The 19,565-nt window shown below is 39.0% G+C and overlaps 1 protein-coding gene across 1 annotated transcript; it reads right to left on the bottom strand.

The window, feature by feature from the left end:
* Positions 1-2,286: 2,286 nt before the first annotated feature.
* On the bottom strand, positions 2,287-12,052 carry LOC127877951 (radial spoke head protein 6 homolog A-like). The gene is made up of 14 exons (XM_052424280.1): positions 12,013-12,052; positions 10,994-11,171; positions 8,723-8,912; positions 8,112-8,312; positions 7,643-7,787; positions 7,463-7,483; positions 7,029-7,139; positions 6,373-6,470; positions 5,829-5,979; positions 5,000-5,115; positions 4,095-4,245; positions 3,677-3,800; positions 2,878-3,074; positions 2,287-2,546 (listed from the first exon to the last, which is right to left on the bottom strand). The coding sequence occupies exons 2-14, from the start codon at positions 11,155-11,157 to the stop codon at positions 2,485-2,487; spliced, it is 1,731 nt and encodes a 576-aa protein (XP_052280240.1). The 5' UTR covers positions 11,158-11,171; positions 12,013-12,052; the 3' UTR covers positions 2,287-2,484.
* Between the last annotated feature and the right edge of the window lie 7,513 nt (positions 12,053-19,565).

The raw sequence follows: 19,565 nt of genomic DNA, 5'->3' as shown, positions 1-19,565 counted from the left end.
ATATTTTCGATATGTTCTTGTCTTCACAGACTCTGAATTGCGGTGGTATTGCCGAGTATTCACCATGTTTAATCGTTTTCTTTAAAGTGTATATGCTTGGCAGGTATTTTGGTAAAGACCCTATTTTTTGAAAAATTTTTTTTTACAAATCTCCGCCATGACTTAAAAAATGTGTATTTAATAATTTGTTAGCGTAAGAACTAAAACACAGAATACCTAATCGTCATCATTTAGCTGCTAGATGGTTCAATCATTGTCGAATCATCCTTTAAAATCTTATAGATATAAACATCAAAGTCGGTATTGTTGAAACAGATTAGTTACTGCACGGCGCGTATCCAAAACGAACAATACCGAAAACTAACGTGCGTTACCGGTTAAACCGTGGTGAAACGACAGCGGGTCATCATAAAACATAAACATTGCAAAATGCAGGGGCGTCCGAGCATTCCTTACGAAAATATCAAGAAACCCGCGTAAGTCTGTGAATACGTACTTTTAAAACTAGTAATGTTCAAATGTAAGTATCACTTACGTTTTGCATGGATGGCGTTCACATAAAAGTGTTTATAATTGTGTAAGTGGAATTTAAACAACCACGCATACATCCCACCGTTCTATGACATAACAACATATGATGATGTTGGCAAAGTTAATTCGTTTAAAGCTGGTTTAAGGATGAAGTTACAATCTGCACTAGCTGTATCACAAACATATTAAGATTTAAACTATAGACCGCATAGTATTCCAAACGTTGTTTGTTTGTTTTTTTAATTCAGACCGAACAAGCTACGTCGTTGCCTATTTGAAAACACGTGCGACATTTGAGTCTATCACATTTGTGTCCGAGACACAAGACCCTTCATGCGAAACGCCGTCTCCACCTTATGGTTTCAAGTATTTTAAATTTGCCTGATTGAAGAAGAAGTTCAAGTCCGAACAAACATATTTGACGCAGGCATGAACGTTGGCGCCCAACATGAGCATATGTGAGCTAAGTCATTTTTTCGTGGCGAATGAATACGTTACATTTTTGATTGCAGTCATAAACGAAAAGGAGGTAACCACTGCTAGCTTTTTGTTTACAAAATAAACATGTGTGGGTTATAAATTAGTCAAAATGTAATATACACAAATGTTCAGTTGTAACACAGCCTTCTTGCCTAAAACGTTACAGTTTAATATGTAAAACGTCTATAGAATTCTCATGGGTTTATTAGATTATCTATTACCCAGTTATGAATGACTAATTTTTCTTGTTTGGTTGTTTCATTTAAACTAAAAATGGCAACGGTGTCATGTGGGGTCTCCACTGGGTGCTCCGGCTTCACCACAGTACAAGACTAATTCAAAACTGTATATCTTACATTAAGAACGAAGAAGCTGGATATTGTTACTGTAATTCTGAAATTTTATCCCAACTTTACTGAGTCTAGTTAGTTAATTTGGTAGGTGTTTTGGGACACATTCAGGGTCTTCACATAATGCCGCGTCAGACGCGAAAAGAGGTCGTAAACTTCGATATACTTACTTCTATTTCATTAATATATCTTTATAAATGAGTGTATATCTCAATACATTTGCATAATAAATATCCGAATAGACACGGTACATAAAGACAATGTGACGCACCCGATAGCTTTAAAGAAAAAACCTGCTGAAACAAAACATCAAATAAAACGAGATTCGTTCAGTCTGTACACCGCAAGTCCCAACAACTCCAGCTCGACAATAGATTATCCGATAAATCAATAATATCACAAGCACAGGGTGCTATATATAGTCAATGTTTACCACGAGTGTATATTTAAGTATTTTCTCACAAATAATTATTGGGCTGGCATAGTCGAGTGGTTACTTCGTGATTACACACCGTTTTTCAGGCAACGTTCTGGTGGGTTCAATTCCCATAGCACCACTGACGCCATTCAGCCCTTTTTGATTTTTTTGCTTGTTTCCTCTTTTTCCGTCTTTTTTTAATTAAAATATTACTATATGTGTTGTTGTTTTTTCTGGTATATTTTACTTGTGTGTGTATTATAGCTACAATGTAACTGATTCAGATTGTTAACAGCATTTAACAGGCGTTGGACATAATACTTTAAATATTGTTGAATTGGCTTTCGGAAAATGTACTGTACGCCGATTGACTTGAAAATCGTACATTTAATATATTGTATCGTATTGTACTGCATATTTTGATTTGATTTTTTCATTTTACATATTTTTTATTACATACACAAACGAATGCAATGTAGCAAGGGCCGTGCTTTGTAAAAATGAAGATTTTTATTTTGTGATAGATATCCACATTTAATGTGTGTTATATACAATATAGGTTCATCAGTAACACACACTCGCGTATATCTGCCAAACACGTCATATTTAAGGTAAAGCTATAATGCTCAAATTAAATGTTAAAAAATGCCTCGCTCTTTGCCATGGTTTCTCTTGTTGCAGATTTTACACACACTTTTAATGATGTCACTCCTCGTCAAAACCTCCTTCATCATCCACGACTTCGTCGTCATCTTCATCACGGATACCTTGATTAGGAAAAATATGCATATTACTTTCTTCATGTCCATACATTGAACGACTTGGAAATCATGGACTGTATCATTCAGAAAGTTGAATAAAAAACAAATAAAATATACCCACATTAATTTTATACAACTGTCGTTATAAAGATGGACACTGCTAATCCAAAGTCGCTGGGACAGAGGAATGTTGTTTAAAAAATGCAAGTCAAAATCATCAATTTCTCAATTGTATACACGATAAGAATGCTAGTTATACTCCCGACTTCCTTATCATACGACTCTAACAAGGAATAAGCCCATTTTTAATCTCTGAATTCGCACCAACTGAGGCTACCTTGTTCCAACTCCGCCTCGAGTTCTTTTTCCTGTAACGCCGCGCGCACTGCTGCCTCCTCTTCCGGTGTCGGGTCGTCCTGTTCCGTCACTTCCGGTCCGCTTGGGAACTCTGGCTGCGGATCCTCCGGCAGTGCCGGTTCAAAGCTTGTTTCGGTGTTCTTGAGGCCCCAACCGATGTATATATTCTCAAAGAACCTATGCAAGTCGAGTGTTTATTTATACAATATTATGATGATGAAGTTAAACGCTGCTGTTATTGTTATTTTTTTGTTTATATGTGAGTACAATATGGTAGAAAATCACAGAAATAGGTTACTACAGTATTTTAACACTTGCATAGTTTTTTTTTTGCACACATATATTTTATGCTCAATTTCAAGAGACAATGTAAACCATGTTCTTTAAACTCATAAGTACCTATAGTTGTAACACTTTTCAAGTTTACACGCGGCGTAACTAAAAAAAAGAAGATTTTCTTTAAACAGGCCCATAACTCTTATCATATTGAAAACAAAAACTTACAAGGGTAAATCTATACGCCCGCTTTGAATGTGCGAATAACGTATATCGGAAAAAATAACCAAAACTTAGGTGCGCCATATCACAAAAATAATGAACATCAATGCTTACAAGTTTACATGCATCCGCTGATAGCCTATTCAAGTACCTTTTTAAGTGATGCGCGACCAAAAAAAAACGACTGATGGACAGCGGACGGACAATGCAAATCTATATGAACCCTTTTTTTAGTGAATGCGTAAAAACTTAACATACGGTTGCAAAACGTAGGTCCCTACCTCCCCTTTTCTGTTGCCACGGCGTACGCCCCCTTCCACGTGTTCGACTGCAGCACCGCAATTGCGTGTTCCGGAACGAACTTGGAGCTAAGACATGCAACCCAGGCTGGGCTGGCGCCGACATCTAGGAAATCAGGTGAAACTGTTATTGTCACTATTCATAACAACTTGCATCATCAACAAAATAAGCGTCAAGTTTATCATCATCATTCAGCATTAACATTTTAAGCATTATCATCATCGTCGCCGTCATCATCCTCACCATCAATTATCATTAGTATCATTAGTTATTGAATATTTGATGAACATTAAACTCGAAACTAGGACAAAATACAAACTTGGACATAAGCTTGACATTTAAATTATTTTCAACTTTAAAAAGGGAAAATTGTTTAAGAAATACAATTGATCTAACTACTTTCATCTTCTGCCAGGGGCGTGAGGAGCGGTGGCCCCGCCTCCGGTTCCGGTTCGTCTGGTTCCTGGCGCTCTTCCTCGTCCTCCTCCCCCTCCTCATCCTCGGCTAGCTCATGACGAGGCTGCACGGGATTCCACCAAGTTGTGCGGCCCTAGCAGGGAGATATGGGGAGTCAAATGATTAATTATTCTGCATACGAAGGCTTTTAAGATAAATAATTAAATATATTCAACTATTTTCGTTGATTATGGGTTGCTGAACAGTGACATCGTCTATACAAAACCCCACATAGTTGTTTATTAAAACATAAAAACATCTTATTATAAAAACATTCTTAATATTATTAGTAGCGCATAAGGAACTTCAATTTATTGAAATATCATATTGCTGAACAGTGACATCGTCTATACAAAACCCCACATAGTTGTTTATTAAAACATAAAAACATCTTATTATAAAAACATTCTTAATATTAATTGTAGCGCATAAGGAACTTCAATTTATTGAAATATCTCATTCTGCCAAAATTTCGCATTGAGCATTGAGCGTTGACATCAATCCGTTAAAGTCGGGGTCCATTGGCATTTGCTATATGAGACCATACACTGGTCCCCCACGCCTAGCACTCATTACTTAAGACAAGATGGAGGTTGCTTGGTACTCCCAGGCATGTAGCCCTTGACCTGAAATGTACGTTTCTCATCTCATACACAGTCATACCTAAAGCAAATTGGTGGCCGTGAGGTGAACCAAGGCCTGTAGCCATTTATCCGCCTTACATGGTTCCCATCTCAAACTAAGTCATACATGAAACAAGATGGTAGCAGAAAAGTGCATCCACTCATGCCTGTAGCCCTGTAGCCCCTGGTCCGTCATACATGTTTTTCATCTCGACGTGTTCGTACCTGAGGCAAGATGGCAGCCGAGTGGTGCACCCACGCCTGTAGCCCTTGGTCCGCCAAGTCCCTGGCCGATAGTCCATCGAACTCTAGGTCAATAATGATTCTGCTTCTTTCGTCGCCTATATGTTGTCAAATACAGATACTCATACTTATCAATACTAACGCTTCAATAACAATACGCGTGTTTTATATATGTTTGATTGGTACAACGCATACATTTTATGAAGTAACAAACTACAATAGTATATGTGTTTAGGTTACTGAAGGTCCCCCGATAATGTTTTGACATAGACGATTTACTGGTTTCAAGCATTTTAGGTTATTAAATCTTTTAAAATAAATAACACGCTTCATTGTCTCCATATTTGACTTGTAACATGCGATAGTGATGTTAAACAGGGAGCTACTGGCCACGAGTTTCGCGCGTCATATCGTCTTTAAACGGTGATCTAATATAGTTAGAGTCCGGAAAATCTGCAATCGCCTAAACTTAATCTTTGAAATGTAAATGTGACCTTGACCATTGAGCATTCACGAGATTTATTGGGAAACAGATGCCGTTTTTAACACTGCGCTAAAGCTACGGTCTCTTAATTATGAAGGTTAAGTCCAGAAAAGAACAAACGTGGCTGTGGCCAAAATAATTGTCTTAAGAGATATAAATGAAAAACTCTACTACATCTATAAATGTGTCAAACAACTTTGTATGTGACAGTGTGAAATGATAATACATACATATTTGTTTTTCTTATTATATTTCAAGTGCTTCGTCTTCAGAAAACAAATGATGCACAGAAAAGAGACACGCAAACAACTATTGTCAAATCATTACCCGTTTCTTCCGCATGCTCCTCTTCCTCCTCGCCCTCGTCGTCAAACCGGAAGTAGCCGAGCGGCGACACCTGCGTCCCGGCACTGATACGCGCTATCTGGGCGCGCAGATAGTTCCGCTCCAAGCCGGGAAAAGGCGGATACGATATTACCTTTTTGTTGAAATTCGTGAAAACAAAACACTATTGTTATAAATATAATTACGAATGGTCATAGAATATATATATATTTGCTAATGCACAGCCCTTGAGTGTTATGGTGCAATTTGTGCAAAAAGTAAATGTTACATAGGAACAATATATTTTAATTCTGAAATGTCTATTACACATACATAATTGTTTTTCAAATAATAACCGGAAAACTCTTGAAGCGCTTTTAAATACAAAACTATATAGTTACCGGGAATATTTTTGATGTATACTTTTTATACAAATAGTGCACTATATTTTAGTATGAACACTTAATTGCTTTGTGAAAAATCGCATGCCATTGATTGTATCCCTTATGTCCTACACCATTCTGTAGATGGACAACAATGTACGCACCTGCGCGTCCAAATCTCCGGTGAGCAACTTTCGTATTTTCCGCGCCACCTGTATCTGCGCTGGTGTGACGTGTGGTAAACGTGTCCATGAGAACCCAGCTGTGATATAAGCATCAGCATGCAGTTTATTGAATCTGACTTGAATTATGGCAGTACCAGCAACACAACATTTACATTAATTGACAAATAGTTCAATAAATAAAACTCGGTTCAGATGCGGATTGAAAAAAAAGAACATATTCATCTCGAATAAATGCACTTTTGCATTGCGAAGTTTTTTAAAGCGACTATTTGAGGGAGGACGTATACCCCATATCACCTGTTATACCCTATTTGAGGGCGTTTCTTTGGTGGTTGAAAAGAAGAAAGCACAATTAATTAATATATGTATTACTTATGTAACTACTCTTGTTTATTTCTAGATCTTTATGAATTCTAAATAATGTACTTGCTTTATCCAGGTCTCAATATGAATTACCTAGACTAAATTATAACAAACGTGCACGTCATATTAAGTTAACTCCACATTGATAAACATATACCATTTATCTTATTCAAGACTTGGGCGGTGCTATTCAAACCAGGATCTATGTGATAGCAGCGACTACAAACCCCGACACGGGTCAAGTCTGCGGTGTTAACTTTCACTGTACTCACGTTCGCGTGTGACGTAGTAGATCTTCCGGTTGAGACCCTGCCCCGGCCTCTCACACGGAATCTTGGGAGGCGGACGGTACGAGGGCTTCAACTCATCTGGCATCAGCAGGTCTGCCGATAGAATAAGTCACGTGCAAGCTAAAAAAAACACGAGCTGTCTCAAAACAGCCCGCTAGATTGTTCATTTCGCCTTCATTACATTATACACATGTATTATGTTAGTGATCGTACACTTTGACCACGAAGACATTTGAAATCGAATATCTGTGGCAGTTACACCGATTTGCTGAACGCAAACCATATTTTAGGATATATGCTAATGAAGATGTCGAAGAACGGAGATATACGCGGTTCTTACCAGTGTTTTGAGTATAAAAACCGACCCAAAAGGTTATAGTGACAATTTAAAATGCAAATAGGACGACATCGCTTACCATCGAGTAATGTACTGTCTTCTTCCTGGAATCAGAAAGATAACAAACCATTTACAAATCGGAAAACCAGCAGCTTCACCTCTCGATTATTAACCTCATAAGAAGTAAATGCAATGATTTATTAAATTTGTATACAGACGACTCGTTCCAATACAGTTAAGCGAATTCCAACATATCGACTTGCTCTGAGTTCGCTGGGGAGTTCATCATGTTCGTGTTCTTGTTCAGCTATGACGTTATCTTCGTAACTGTCCTCGTTGAGTTCCGCCTCAGCGACATGGTAGTTGTGGTTAGTTCCAAGGATCTTGCCCCAATACCGTATACTCTTTTTTAATAAGAAACGATATAAATATAGTGTCTTTCGATTTTGATGGCAATGCACTTAAATTTCTTGGTATTGGATCAACTACTCTAGTATTAAAGAGTTTTAAACAACCGTGTGTTTGAATAAAGTAATTGAAAAAAACTGTTAGAAAAGCTTTCTTACATTTTAATTATCTACTATACACCAATATATTTGTGTCGTTTGTCATTGCAATATCCGAAAATGTTTGAATGAACACGGGACGCATGACACAAATCATTCCAATCGTTTCATGTCAGAATTATGGAATTATTATTTTCATCTCGTTTATTTCCCGTCGCGTACCTTGACGGCGGTGTTAGCCTCGGTGATTTCCCGCAGCGCAAGTGCGAGCCTCACGAACTCCTCCCTTGGCAGCCCGACACCCGCCGTCTCCATGAGCATTGCGATCCTCTGCATGTCCGGTATTACGTGGAAAGGCTGTTCCGCCGCCTTCTCCTCCTCCTCCATATCCGGCGACATGTCAACTACAGGGGGCGGTGGCTTCTGCAAACACACACATTCCATATGTGAACGTTTTGTTTCAAAGCTAGTAAATGTATCCAAGCTCGCTTTAATTGAGGCGAAGCTACCGTCCCCGCACTTAGTACCGCTTTGTTTTATAAAGGGTTTCATTTTGTGTCTATCTGCATGTTGGATGTTTTCATGAAAATTGAATAAGCAGTTTTAAGTATGTACGTTCGAGCTACAGACATGACAGCCATCAGAATACAAATCATCGATGAACATTCAGAGAACAAATGAACAATAATTAGTTTACTTATATACGTTATCGGATTAGGTTTGAAATCGGAACAAATTAAAAAAAGAATATCGTGTAAAATATGAATGGCGAAAAAGAATGTTAATGACAAAAAAAGATGTATGACTTGGTGTAATTTAACTTAGTTTCGCACCTTTAACATGGCCCACTGCGCGAATGCGAGCGTCTCCGTGGCGGTCCTCCTCTGTCCGTCCCTCAGAAGCTCGCTGGACGCCGCCAGTCTCTCCCGTTTCATGGCGCTGCTAAGGTCCTCCAGGTCACGCAGACTGACCGGCGAGTCCACGTCCAGGCAGCGCGTTATCAGCTCGGACAGGTGCTCGTACCTGCGTTGAGAGAACACAGTAAATTGCGCTCGTACCTGGCTAGAGAGAACATGGTAAATAATGATAGTAACTGGGTAGAGAGGAAATGGAATGATGCTCGATCCTGGGTAGAGACAACATGTAAAATGATGCTCGTTCCTGCGTAGTCAGAACCTGGTAAATGAAGCGCGTACTTTGGTGAGAGAACATAACAAGTTAAGCTAGCACATCGGTAGACAGAACATAACCTGTGATCATGGTTCCTGGGTAGAGAGAATATATCATCCTGTCAGCGTGCGTGTGGGTTTACATGTATTACATGGTAAATGGTTATCTTAACCGGGTAAAGGGAACAATGTAAATGACATCCGTACCTGGGTAGAGAGAACATGCTCGTACCTGCATTGAGAGAACAGGATAAATGACGCTCGTACCTGGGTAGAAAGAACATGGAAAATGACGCTCGTTCCTGTGATAGAGCATGTTAAAGGACGCTCGTAACTGGGTACAGAGAACATGCTAAATGACACTCGTACCTGGGAAGAAAGAACATGATTTATGACGCTCGAACCTGGGTGGAAAAAAATGGTAAATAACGCGCGTACATGTGAAACAACATGTTAAATGACGCTCGTACCTGGGTAGAGAGATCAAGAAAAATAACACTCGTACCTGGGTAGAGAGATCATGGGAAATGACGCTCGTGCCTGTGTATAAAGAGCATAGTAAATGGCGCTCGTAACTGGGTAGAAAGAACATGATAAATGACGCTCGTACCTGGGTAAATGTAAACACGATAAATGGTCCTCGTACCTGGACAGAGAGAACACGGCAAATGGCGTTCGTACCTGGGTAGATAGAATATAGTAAATGACGCTCGTACATAGGTTCATAGAACATGGTACATGACGCTCGTTACTGGGTAGAGAGAACATGGTAAATAACGTTCGTACCTGGTTTGAGATACAATGGTAAATGACGCTCGTGCCTTGGCAGAGAGAACATGGTAAATGCCCTCGTTCTTGGGTAGAGGTGAACATGGTAAATGACTCTCGTAACTGGGTTTAGCATATCAGGTAAAGTAAGTAAATCTGGAGATAGACCACCACACGGGATACTCGTATCTTGGCAGAGAAAGCATGGCATCTGATGCTGGTACCACGGTAAATAGAAAATTGCAAAGGATGTGTGTACCTGCGTACAGAGAACGTGACATTATAATAGAAACAGCGTGAAAAGAACAGGGCAAGTCGTACAGTGATTTAACGAACATGGTATCTGAGACGCCATCTCAATAAAGAGAACATGGCATATAAAACTCGTGTGTGTGTGTTGAAATAACGGCACATGTTGCTTCTTCCGTTTGTCTCTGATGTTCATACCATGGTTTCTGAGCAAAGAGATCATATCATTTGATGTTCATGCCTTGGTTGAAAAAAAAAACACAACAAACCAACCGATACCAATACTTAAGTAGAGAGACCCTGGTGTCAAATGTTCGAACCTGGCAGAGCTGTTTGTATCAGTCTTGAATACCGTGCAGCGCGATCTTATAAGAAGATGAACGAGATGGGTTCGTATCCGAATTCAACACGTACAACAGTATGAATGCTCACACTCGGGTACGAAGAGCGTTACGACTGAGATCATATCACGTACATGCACTGAGATCATATCACGTACATGGACTGAGATCATATCACGTACATTGACTGTGATCATATCACGTACATTGACTGAAATCATTACACATTTATGTACTAAGAGTATAGCATTTACATCGACAGACAGCATTTCACGTGCATGGTATGAAATCATTACATGTTCATGGACTGAAAACATAACGCATGTACTTACTATCAAACATATTTTGTACGACAAAGCTCAATAAATGCCAAGATGTAAAGAAAAGGTACTTTTGCGGTCTACAGGTTATGTGCCTAAAACTTGTTAAAGACATGTTTTGACTATTTTGTATAAATAGCAACGTTCAAACTTCGGTTATAACTTGTAATATATATTTTTTTATCTTTACTTAACATAATTATTTTGTTACGAAACTCAGACAGTAACATTCTACATAACAATACACTACTCCTTACAGACTCGGTGTGTCCGGGTCGGTGCGTGACAGCAGGAACATCTTAGCGTTCAGCCAGTCGCGCTCCTCTCCCGACAGCGTGTACAGCCAGTCGTCATCAGAGCCCGCAAGACTCTCAATGTCACGGCGACCCCGGACGCTGCGCTTCACATCCGGTGCGCTCATTGCAGGTTCTCTTTCTTGTGTAGAATTGTACAAATAATAAATAACTTGCCTTGCAAAGCAGCAAGGATTTAAGGCTTACTCGCCCAAGCGGCTTAATAAACGTCATACGACATGTTTAAAGTGTGATACATTTTTTTAATAAAAAAAAAACTTCGCTCAGTTCAAACATTTTTGACAAAATCGTGTCATTAGTTTTCATGAATTTCTATGATATGCCCTTTTAGCTTATATTAGATACCCATACTGGTCATACATGTCGAGCAGTTGTGTAGTAAAATATAAGTCGTAATAATTTTCTTTCGTTTGATCTTTGATAAGACAAAGATTTCAAAACAGTTTCATAGTTTTATGAAAAAGTCTGTATGACTTTTACGGATCGTGTACGTATATGGATCTAGGTTTGTGGAACGAGGAGCGTTAATCATTCGGAAATTGTGTACCGATCAATATGGTTGTATGAGGATCATAGATAAATGAATAATACAGACGAAATAATGTTCTTAACTATTTTCGCTTTTGTTTAGGGAGAACAAGCGAAATGTATTGTAAGAAAAACAGTAGTTCCCAAGTTCCGAACGTTTCCAATGCTAAAATTGATCAATGAATCGATTCTAAACAGTTAGATCAACGGATCTCAAGGATGTGATTCGGAAACATAGCAATGGAGGTTTTCTATAACTCCACTATTAAACTGATCATGTAAAGTTTAAAACAATTGATACAGTATTGTAGTTAAAGATGATAAATCGCTTTCCTTTACAACATATTGTGGGCGACTGTGGTAACAATAATTCGTCTATATAAAGTAATTAGTTCATATACAGCTCAACTGAACAGCCATGAAAAAATGCATACCTCTTTTTAGTGATGTCCCACTCTTAACACGTCGCCTATTCCACAGATCCGTAGGAGCTCTTTAGTAAATTACCATGCCGACAAGACCTATGTGAAAACAAACGATCGTTCGTGGTGATAAATCTACCGACTCTGAAAGTTTCTCCATGCATGTTAATAGTGGTATATATGCACAGAAATGGTGATAAATAAATAATTAATCTCTCCGTTTATCGCTAAGCAAACTGCGGTCTTAGAGGCTGTAAAAGAGTACCCGTAATCAATACTGATAGCCTTGTGAAACAAATGAAAGCCGCTTAAAGAAAGGTGAATTCATGAACAGCGCTAACATGGTTCTATGCTTGCTATATTTCAAGAAAGTTGTTCAAAATGATTTGTTTAATGCATTACGGATGACCCGAGCCAATGCAGTGTAAGTTTGTAACGTTATGCTGTACATATTACATAGAATTTCGACCATTTACAGTATTAAACAGGAATATCGTTAAGAATTTCCTATATAAACATAACAACACCTCGAAGATGGAAAATTTAAATTTATTTTTTAATACGAGTTAATAATTTGCATCAGAGTAAAGGTGGGTGCAAGTCTAAATACCGACAATTACGATGTTTCAACAAAATAAACACAAGCTATACTGTAGAGTATATCTTAAAAAACAACTTCAAAAAAGTCATTAACAAACAAATATTTCATGTTATGAGTCTGGAACATCAAGTTGCTGGAAACGTGAATAAGACTATCAACTGGTTTACCAGAATGTGTCATTTTTTATGAAGATTCGAACGTGAAAGAGGTGTATTTTGATCAACCGTAGAACGAGGCCCTATAAGAAGCGAAGTTCATAATCATATTATAATTTGACGTTAATTCAGTTTGTTACATTTTATGACAAAACTGATGAATTTTAACTTACAACTGAAAAAAATTGACCACAATATTCACATGGTCAAATTGAACTTAAGATACACATACATTTAATCCATGCACAAGTGAATTTGTGTCATAATAACTATTTAACCTTTTAAATCATCAGATGTTTTATTTGTCCTAAAACGTGTTAACCTCCATTATGGTCATATGTAATTTTTGTTTTAAGGATATTGTGTCGTACATTGCCATAACGCACGATCTTTATACGTAAGTAATGATGATGAGTATTGAATCTCAGTCAGATCCCCACAATCTGCATGGGATCGGACTACTTGTACTCTCTTTCTTTGCCTTAAAAAATTAATAAGCTAGATGTTGAGTAGTATGTCCCCCACAGTGCGCATTATAACCATATCACAACCATTTTTAAGAGATTGATTTGCGTGCCTCCCATTCTGAATGTAATACCGTTTTCCTCACATCAGCAGGAGGTCCAATTGTATATCCTTCCACATTTCGCTTTAAACCCTTATAGCCTGTTTCCCTCCTTCAGAAGAAGGTTGATTTAAATTACCTCCAACATTGCGCTTAATATCAATATAACCACACTCTACAGGGGGGTTGAGCTGCTTGTCCTCTCCCAAAATTGTGCTTTTAAACCATATTCCCACCATATGCGAGAGGTCGAGTAGCATGTCCTCCAACACAGCACCTAATACTCATATCTCCACAATCAGCAGGAGGTTGAATTGCATATCCTCGAATACTGCGCCTTATTACCTTATCCCCACCATAAGCAGGAGGTTTATTTGCATGCCCTCGACGACTGCGCCTTATTACCTTATCCCCGCCATAAGCAGGAGGTTTATTTGCTTATCCTCGAAGACTGTGCCTTATTACCTTATCCCAACCATCAGCAGGAGGTTTATTTGCTTATCCTCGAAGACTGCGCCTTATTACCTTATCCCCACCATCAGCAGGAGGTTTATTTGCATGTACTCGAAGACTGCGTCGTATTACCTTATCCCCGCCATAAGCAGGAGGTTTATTTGCTTATCCTCGAAGACTGCGCCGTATTACCTTATCCCCACCATCAGCAGGAGGTTTATTTGCATGTACTCGAAGACTGCGCCTTATTACCTTATCTCCGCCATAAGCAGGATGTTTATTTGCTTATCCTCGAAGACTGCGCCTTATTACCTTATCCCCACCATCAGCAGGAGGTTTATTTGCATGTACTCGAAGACTGCGCCTTATTACCTTATCCCCGCCATAAGCAGGAGGTTTATTTGCTTATCCTCGAAGACTGCGCCTTATTACCTTATCCCCACCATCAGCAGGTGGTTTATTAGCATGTACTCGAAGACTGCGTCTTATTACCTTATCCCCACCATCAGCAGGAGGTTGAATTGCATGTCCTCGAAGACTGCGTCTTATTAACTTATCCCCACCATCAGCAGGAGGTTTATTTGCATGTCCTCGAAGACTTCGTCGTATTACTTTATCCCCACCATCAGCAGGGGGTTGAATTGCATGTCCTCGAAGACTGCGCCTTATTACCTTATCCCCACCATCAGCAGGATGTTTATTTGCATATACTCGAAGACTGCGCCTTATTACCTTATCCCCGCCATAAGCAGGATGTTTATTTGCTTATCCTCGAAGACTGCGCCTTATTACCTTATCCCCACCATCAGCAGGAGGTTTATTTGCATGTACTCGAAGACTGCGCCTTATTACCTTATCCCCGCCATAAGCAGGAGGTTTATTTGCTCATCCTCGAAGACTGCGCCTTATTACCTTATCCCCACCATCAGCAGGTGGTTTATTTCCATGTACTCGAAGACTGCGTCTTATTACCTTATCCCCACCATCAGCAGGAGGTTGAATTGCATGTCCTCGAAGACTGCGTCTTATTAACTTATCCCCACCATCAGCAGGAGGTTTATTTGCATGTCCTCGAAGACTTCGTCGTATTACCTTATCCCCACCATCAGCAGGGGGTTGAATTGCATGTCCTCGAAGACTGCGCCTTATTACCTTATCCCCACCATCAGCAGGATGTTTATTTGCATATACTCGAAGACTGCGCCTTATTACCTTATCCCCATCATCAGCAGGAGGTTGAATTGCATTCCCATCCGTCCTGCACGCACAATCTTAATGCCAAACAGATTTTTCTCCCACACTGCGATTAATGCCTTTATCCCCACAATCAGCAAAAGATGGAGATTCATGTCCTCTTACACTGCGCCATCTGTCACTATCCCCACCCTCAGAAAGGCATTAAGTTGCATGTTCTCCCACACGTCACACTGAACTAAATACCCGTATACGTACCATCAGAAGTAGATGGAGATTCATGTCCTCTAACACTGCGCCATCTGTTACAATCCCCACCCTCAGCAAGGCATTAAGTTGCATGTTCTCCCTCACGTCATACTGCACTTAATACCCGTATACGTACCATCAGAAGAAGATTGAGATTCATGTCCTCTCATACTGCGCCTTATACCCTTATTGCATGATCACCCTGTTATTTACGCAGATATTTGTAGCGCCGTTTAATGTCGCATCGCCGTTATATGTCGCAGGCTACGAGATTTGTCGAAGTTGAAGTAAAAATGACTAAAACTTTCAGGTTAGATCTAGAGGAAAATGCCTTTCTATGAAAACTGCCAGGAATTACGGGTTCTCTTCTTAAACGGTTGGTCGTTCGGGTGCAGCTGCGCAATGCATCAGATACTAAACCCATAATCAATTTATCGCCGAATACAGCTCACTTTACTATGTGAATGGCTTGACACCCAACGTCAGTAATCAGGCTCAAATGACAAGGACTCCGTGTCGGTCGTAATTACCAGTTAAAAGGCTTGCACTAGGGTCTGTGTCCATTCACTATTCTTGTACGGCGATAAGATAAGTTCAGTAGCTGAAAAAAGTCTCATGGCGACACATACACAGTACATTACTGTTGTCATTGACAAAAATAAGATACAAACGACAATTCTTCATAGAAATCGGAATATATTTATGTCATTTTTCTTAATTCCATTTATGTTAATTTCACCAGATTATTTTCCAATATTCACAGTTGTGAAACAAATGTGTCGTTTTAGTGTTCCCCTGAACATTTTGGGACGTTGACAAGGACGGCTTTAGGAGGGCGGAAGCGGCGTGCGTCCCCCGCCCCCTAAAATCAGCCAAGATTTTTTTTATTCAAATGTGCATATTTGGGGCCTTAAAATCGAATGCCAAGGGTTTGTTAACCCCAAAAAATTGTCTACTCGAGTGAAGAATTATAAGATTTGATTGGGTCAATATTGACCACAACTGACCATTTCGGACAATACTGACCGCAACTGACAATTATGGAAAATACTGACCACAATTGACCATTTCGGACAATACTAACTAAAAACTGATATGGGGATACTAACGTATTGACGTATTGAATTGGTACCATTTCATACACCAAAAGGTTTTGTGCACGGCAATCTCGCGCGATGACGTGATCGCGGTTTCCGGTTCGCTGACGGCACGATCCGCCTCTGTCTCGGGAAGAACGGCACGGGGATGTGTATTGCAGACATCTTCGTCACGCGACAAGGACACCATCGTTGCCGTTGGTGACAACTTCTGCGCTCGGAAATTGATCATGTTTCAGGTGATGCGCACAAAACCCCAGAAGATATTCAGCCCTTAGATCACATGTATAGTGAAGTGACAGTATAATTCTTCGTATAATTAGCTCGAGTCACTTTCCAAACGAAATGTCTTAGTTTTTCAAACTTTACTGCTACAGTTGAATTAAAGTCAGTGACTTGAAATGGGTATATAATACTAGTATTCAGTTTTACGTAAATATCAAATTGTAGTATTCAATACAATCAATTATACATATAGACGCGTTTTCATACATGTTTATGAATACGATATTTGTTTTAAACATGATCTTAATTTTTAGTATTTTGATAAAACAAAACTCCAAATTATTCGTCCCCTTGGCGATTTTTAAGTACAAACGCTTCTTATTTTGCAACAAACGTGTTCGTGTGATTGTAAATTCATGTTTTGTTCATTAAGAAACGTTTTGTCGATTTGTTATTCAAATTGAAGTCTCGAGAAGCAATACGAAGTGTTGACTAAAGTTATAAGCAATATTATTTTCCATTTTAGAATTGTATTTCTTTACAGTTATATCCATAAAACAGAACACGTTGTTATATATGTTCAACACTGATTTGGATTATTATGCTTTCCTTAATTTAAGTTAAATACAATTAAACCGTTTGCTTGTATGCGCAAAGAGAATCCCTTTATGTTTTTTTTAACTTGAAACATAAAAGCTGTTTTTGCAATGTGCGACTAAGATTTTGTCACCGATTTCAGCATATTGATGGGTTTATTCTTATACCTTAAGATATCGGCACAGACTGCAAGAAAAACTGTCTTTTATGCACTAAAGATTTTCGGAAATGTATTTCGATAACTTGAGATATTTTCAAAAATAAAGTTCTTAACGGTGTGTTTACATTCTGCCCAGCCCGTGTGAAAACCCCTAAAAACCCCGTTGATTCTGCATCCTGATTCAAGACAGTGCCAGGAAATATTGCTTATGTCCATAATTGCCTCTTGCGTCCGACATGCAGCGTTTTTTCCCAATAGGGAATAGTACCGGTTCAACCCAAAATGGGAAAAGTTTGAATGTAAAACAAGGACATTAGGAAAATTCCATCGTCAGCTCTTGATAACCGTGATAATATGCCCTTGGTATGCTTGGCATGTAAAAAAGGCTTTTTCAATAGAAATATCAAATAATAGATTCTAACGTGTTTACTTATTTTTGTAGGGCTTTATGAGGGGATGTTTTTTTTTGTGTGCTGTTGGGAGTTGAAATTATTGTTGAGAACAACTTTAATGGGTGTTTTTAACTAAGTGGGAAGAACGAATGTAATGCGTAGTTTATGTATGTATTGCATTTCATTTGTTTATTCGGGGACAGCGTATGAAAGGTTTAAAAGGTATTAGAGGAGATTGCTTACTTTATCACATCAAATTTATCAAAGAACGTTAATCTTTTGTATATGTTGTTGTTATACCTGTAGGATGGATTTCGGGCTCATATGTAAGGACAACGTATTTTTTAGCCATCCGTTTTGGAACTTCGTTTAGACCCGATTTGTGGGTCCCGCGTATTTTATATATGATGTGGCGACTGATTTATTTAGTATAGTTTACTTTTAAGATACTTAACAGCACATTTGTATACCCCCCCCCCCCCCCCCTTCGTAGAAGAAGAGTGAGTATTGTTTTGCTTGATGCCGGTCGGTCGGTCGATCGGTCTGTTGGTAGACCAGTTCGTTTCCGATCAATAACTCGTCAACGAATAGACCAATCGCCTTGATACTTCAAATGTGCATTGGCCTTTCATAATTGGGGTCATTGTCACAATAAGTGTGAAAATCGTTTCCGATCAATAACTCATCAACGAATTGACCGATTGGTTTGATATCGCACATGTGCATTCGCATTGGACAGTAGATGAATCATTAAGAAATTGAGGTCACTTGGTCAAAGGTTAAGGTCACTGTTACAACAAGTGTGAAAATCGTTTCCGATCAATAACTCATGAAGGCATTGACCGATTGGCTTGATACCACACATGTGCATTCGCTTTGGACCATAGATGAATCTTTAAGAAATTGAGGTTACTTGGTCAAAGGTCAAGGTCACAGTCACAACAAGTGTGAAAATTATTTCCGATCAATAAATCATCAACGAATTGACCGATTGGCTTGATACTGCACATGTGCATTCGCCTTTGATAGTAGATGAATCTATAAGAAATCGAGGTTACTTGGTCAAATGTCAAGGTAACTGTCAAAACAAATGCAAAAAAATCGTTTCCGATCATAACTCATCAACGAATTTACCGATTGGCTTCATACCTCACATGCGCATTAATCTTGGACAGTAGATGACCCCTATTGAGATTGGGATCACTAGGTCAAAGGTCAAAGTCACTTTCACAATAAGTGTGAAAATCGTTTCGGATCAACAACTCGTCAATAAATTGACCTATTTGCTTGATAATTCCCATGTGCATTGGACTTGGACAGTAGATGACCCATATTGAAATTGTGGTCACTAGGTCAAAATTCAAGGTCACTGTCACAATAAGTGGGAAATTTGTTTCCGATCAATAACTCGTCAACGAATGAACCGATTGACTTGATACTTCGTTCGCCTTGGACAGTAGATGACTCCTATGGAAATTCGGGTCACTAGTTCAAAGCCCAGTTGGGGGGGGGGGGGGCATTATTATGTCTCCGACCGCGGAACTCTTGTTTATTTAGTACTCATACAACCCATTTTCTTGCCAGTGTTTATCTACGCGTTTTTAATCTATGCAGGGTTTCTGCATCCACAAAATGTTGGGGTAAACTGTTCCATACATTATTAACATACCGGTATATGTTTTTTCAAGTTTCAAGGAGTGTCCTCTTTTTATGAATTTTGAAGTCGTAAAAAATTACAACAGGGCAATCGTCAAGACCCTTCACAAGCTTAAATGTCTGAATCATATCCAATCGAAGTCTTCTGTGCGTTAGTGTTGGTAGCTTAAGTTCTTTTAGTCTGGTCTGGTATGGTAGATCTCTTAAGATTGGAACAAGTT

This window comes from Dreissena polymorpha, chromosome 4 (assembly GCF_020536995.1).
Source record: "Dreissena polymorpha isolate Duluth1 chromosome 4, UMN_Dpol_1.0, whole genome shotgun sequence".
Taxonomy (NCBI): domain Eukaryota; kingdom Metazoa; phylum Mollusca; class Bivalvia; order Myida; family Dreissenidae; genus Dreissena; species Dreissena polymorpha.
This window is presented reverse-complemented; position numbering and strand designations above follow the sequence as displayed.

What these genes read in the sequence shown, in the direction of transcription:
- LOC127877951 (XM_052424280.1), bottom strand. Translation starts at nt 11,157, where the DNA reads ATGAGCGCACCGGATGTGAAGCGCAGCGTCCGGGGTCGCCGTGACATT. An exon ending in AGGCTAACACCGCCGTCAAG is followed by an intron (nt 7,788 to 8,111) that starts GTACGCGACGGG and finishes TTATTAAAAAAG; the next exon opens with AGTATACGGTATTGGGGCAA. An exon ending in CGAGGCGGAGTTGGAACAAG is followed by an intron (nt 2,547 to 2,877) that starts GTAGCCTCAGTT and finishes TTCCTAATCAAG; the next exon opens with GTATCCGTGATGAAGATGAC.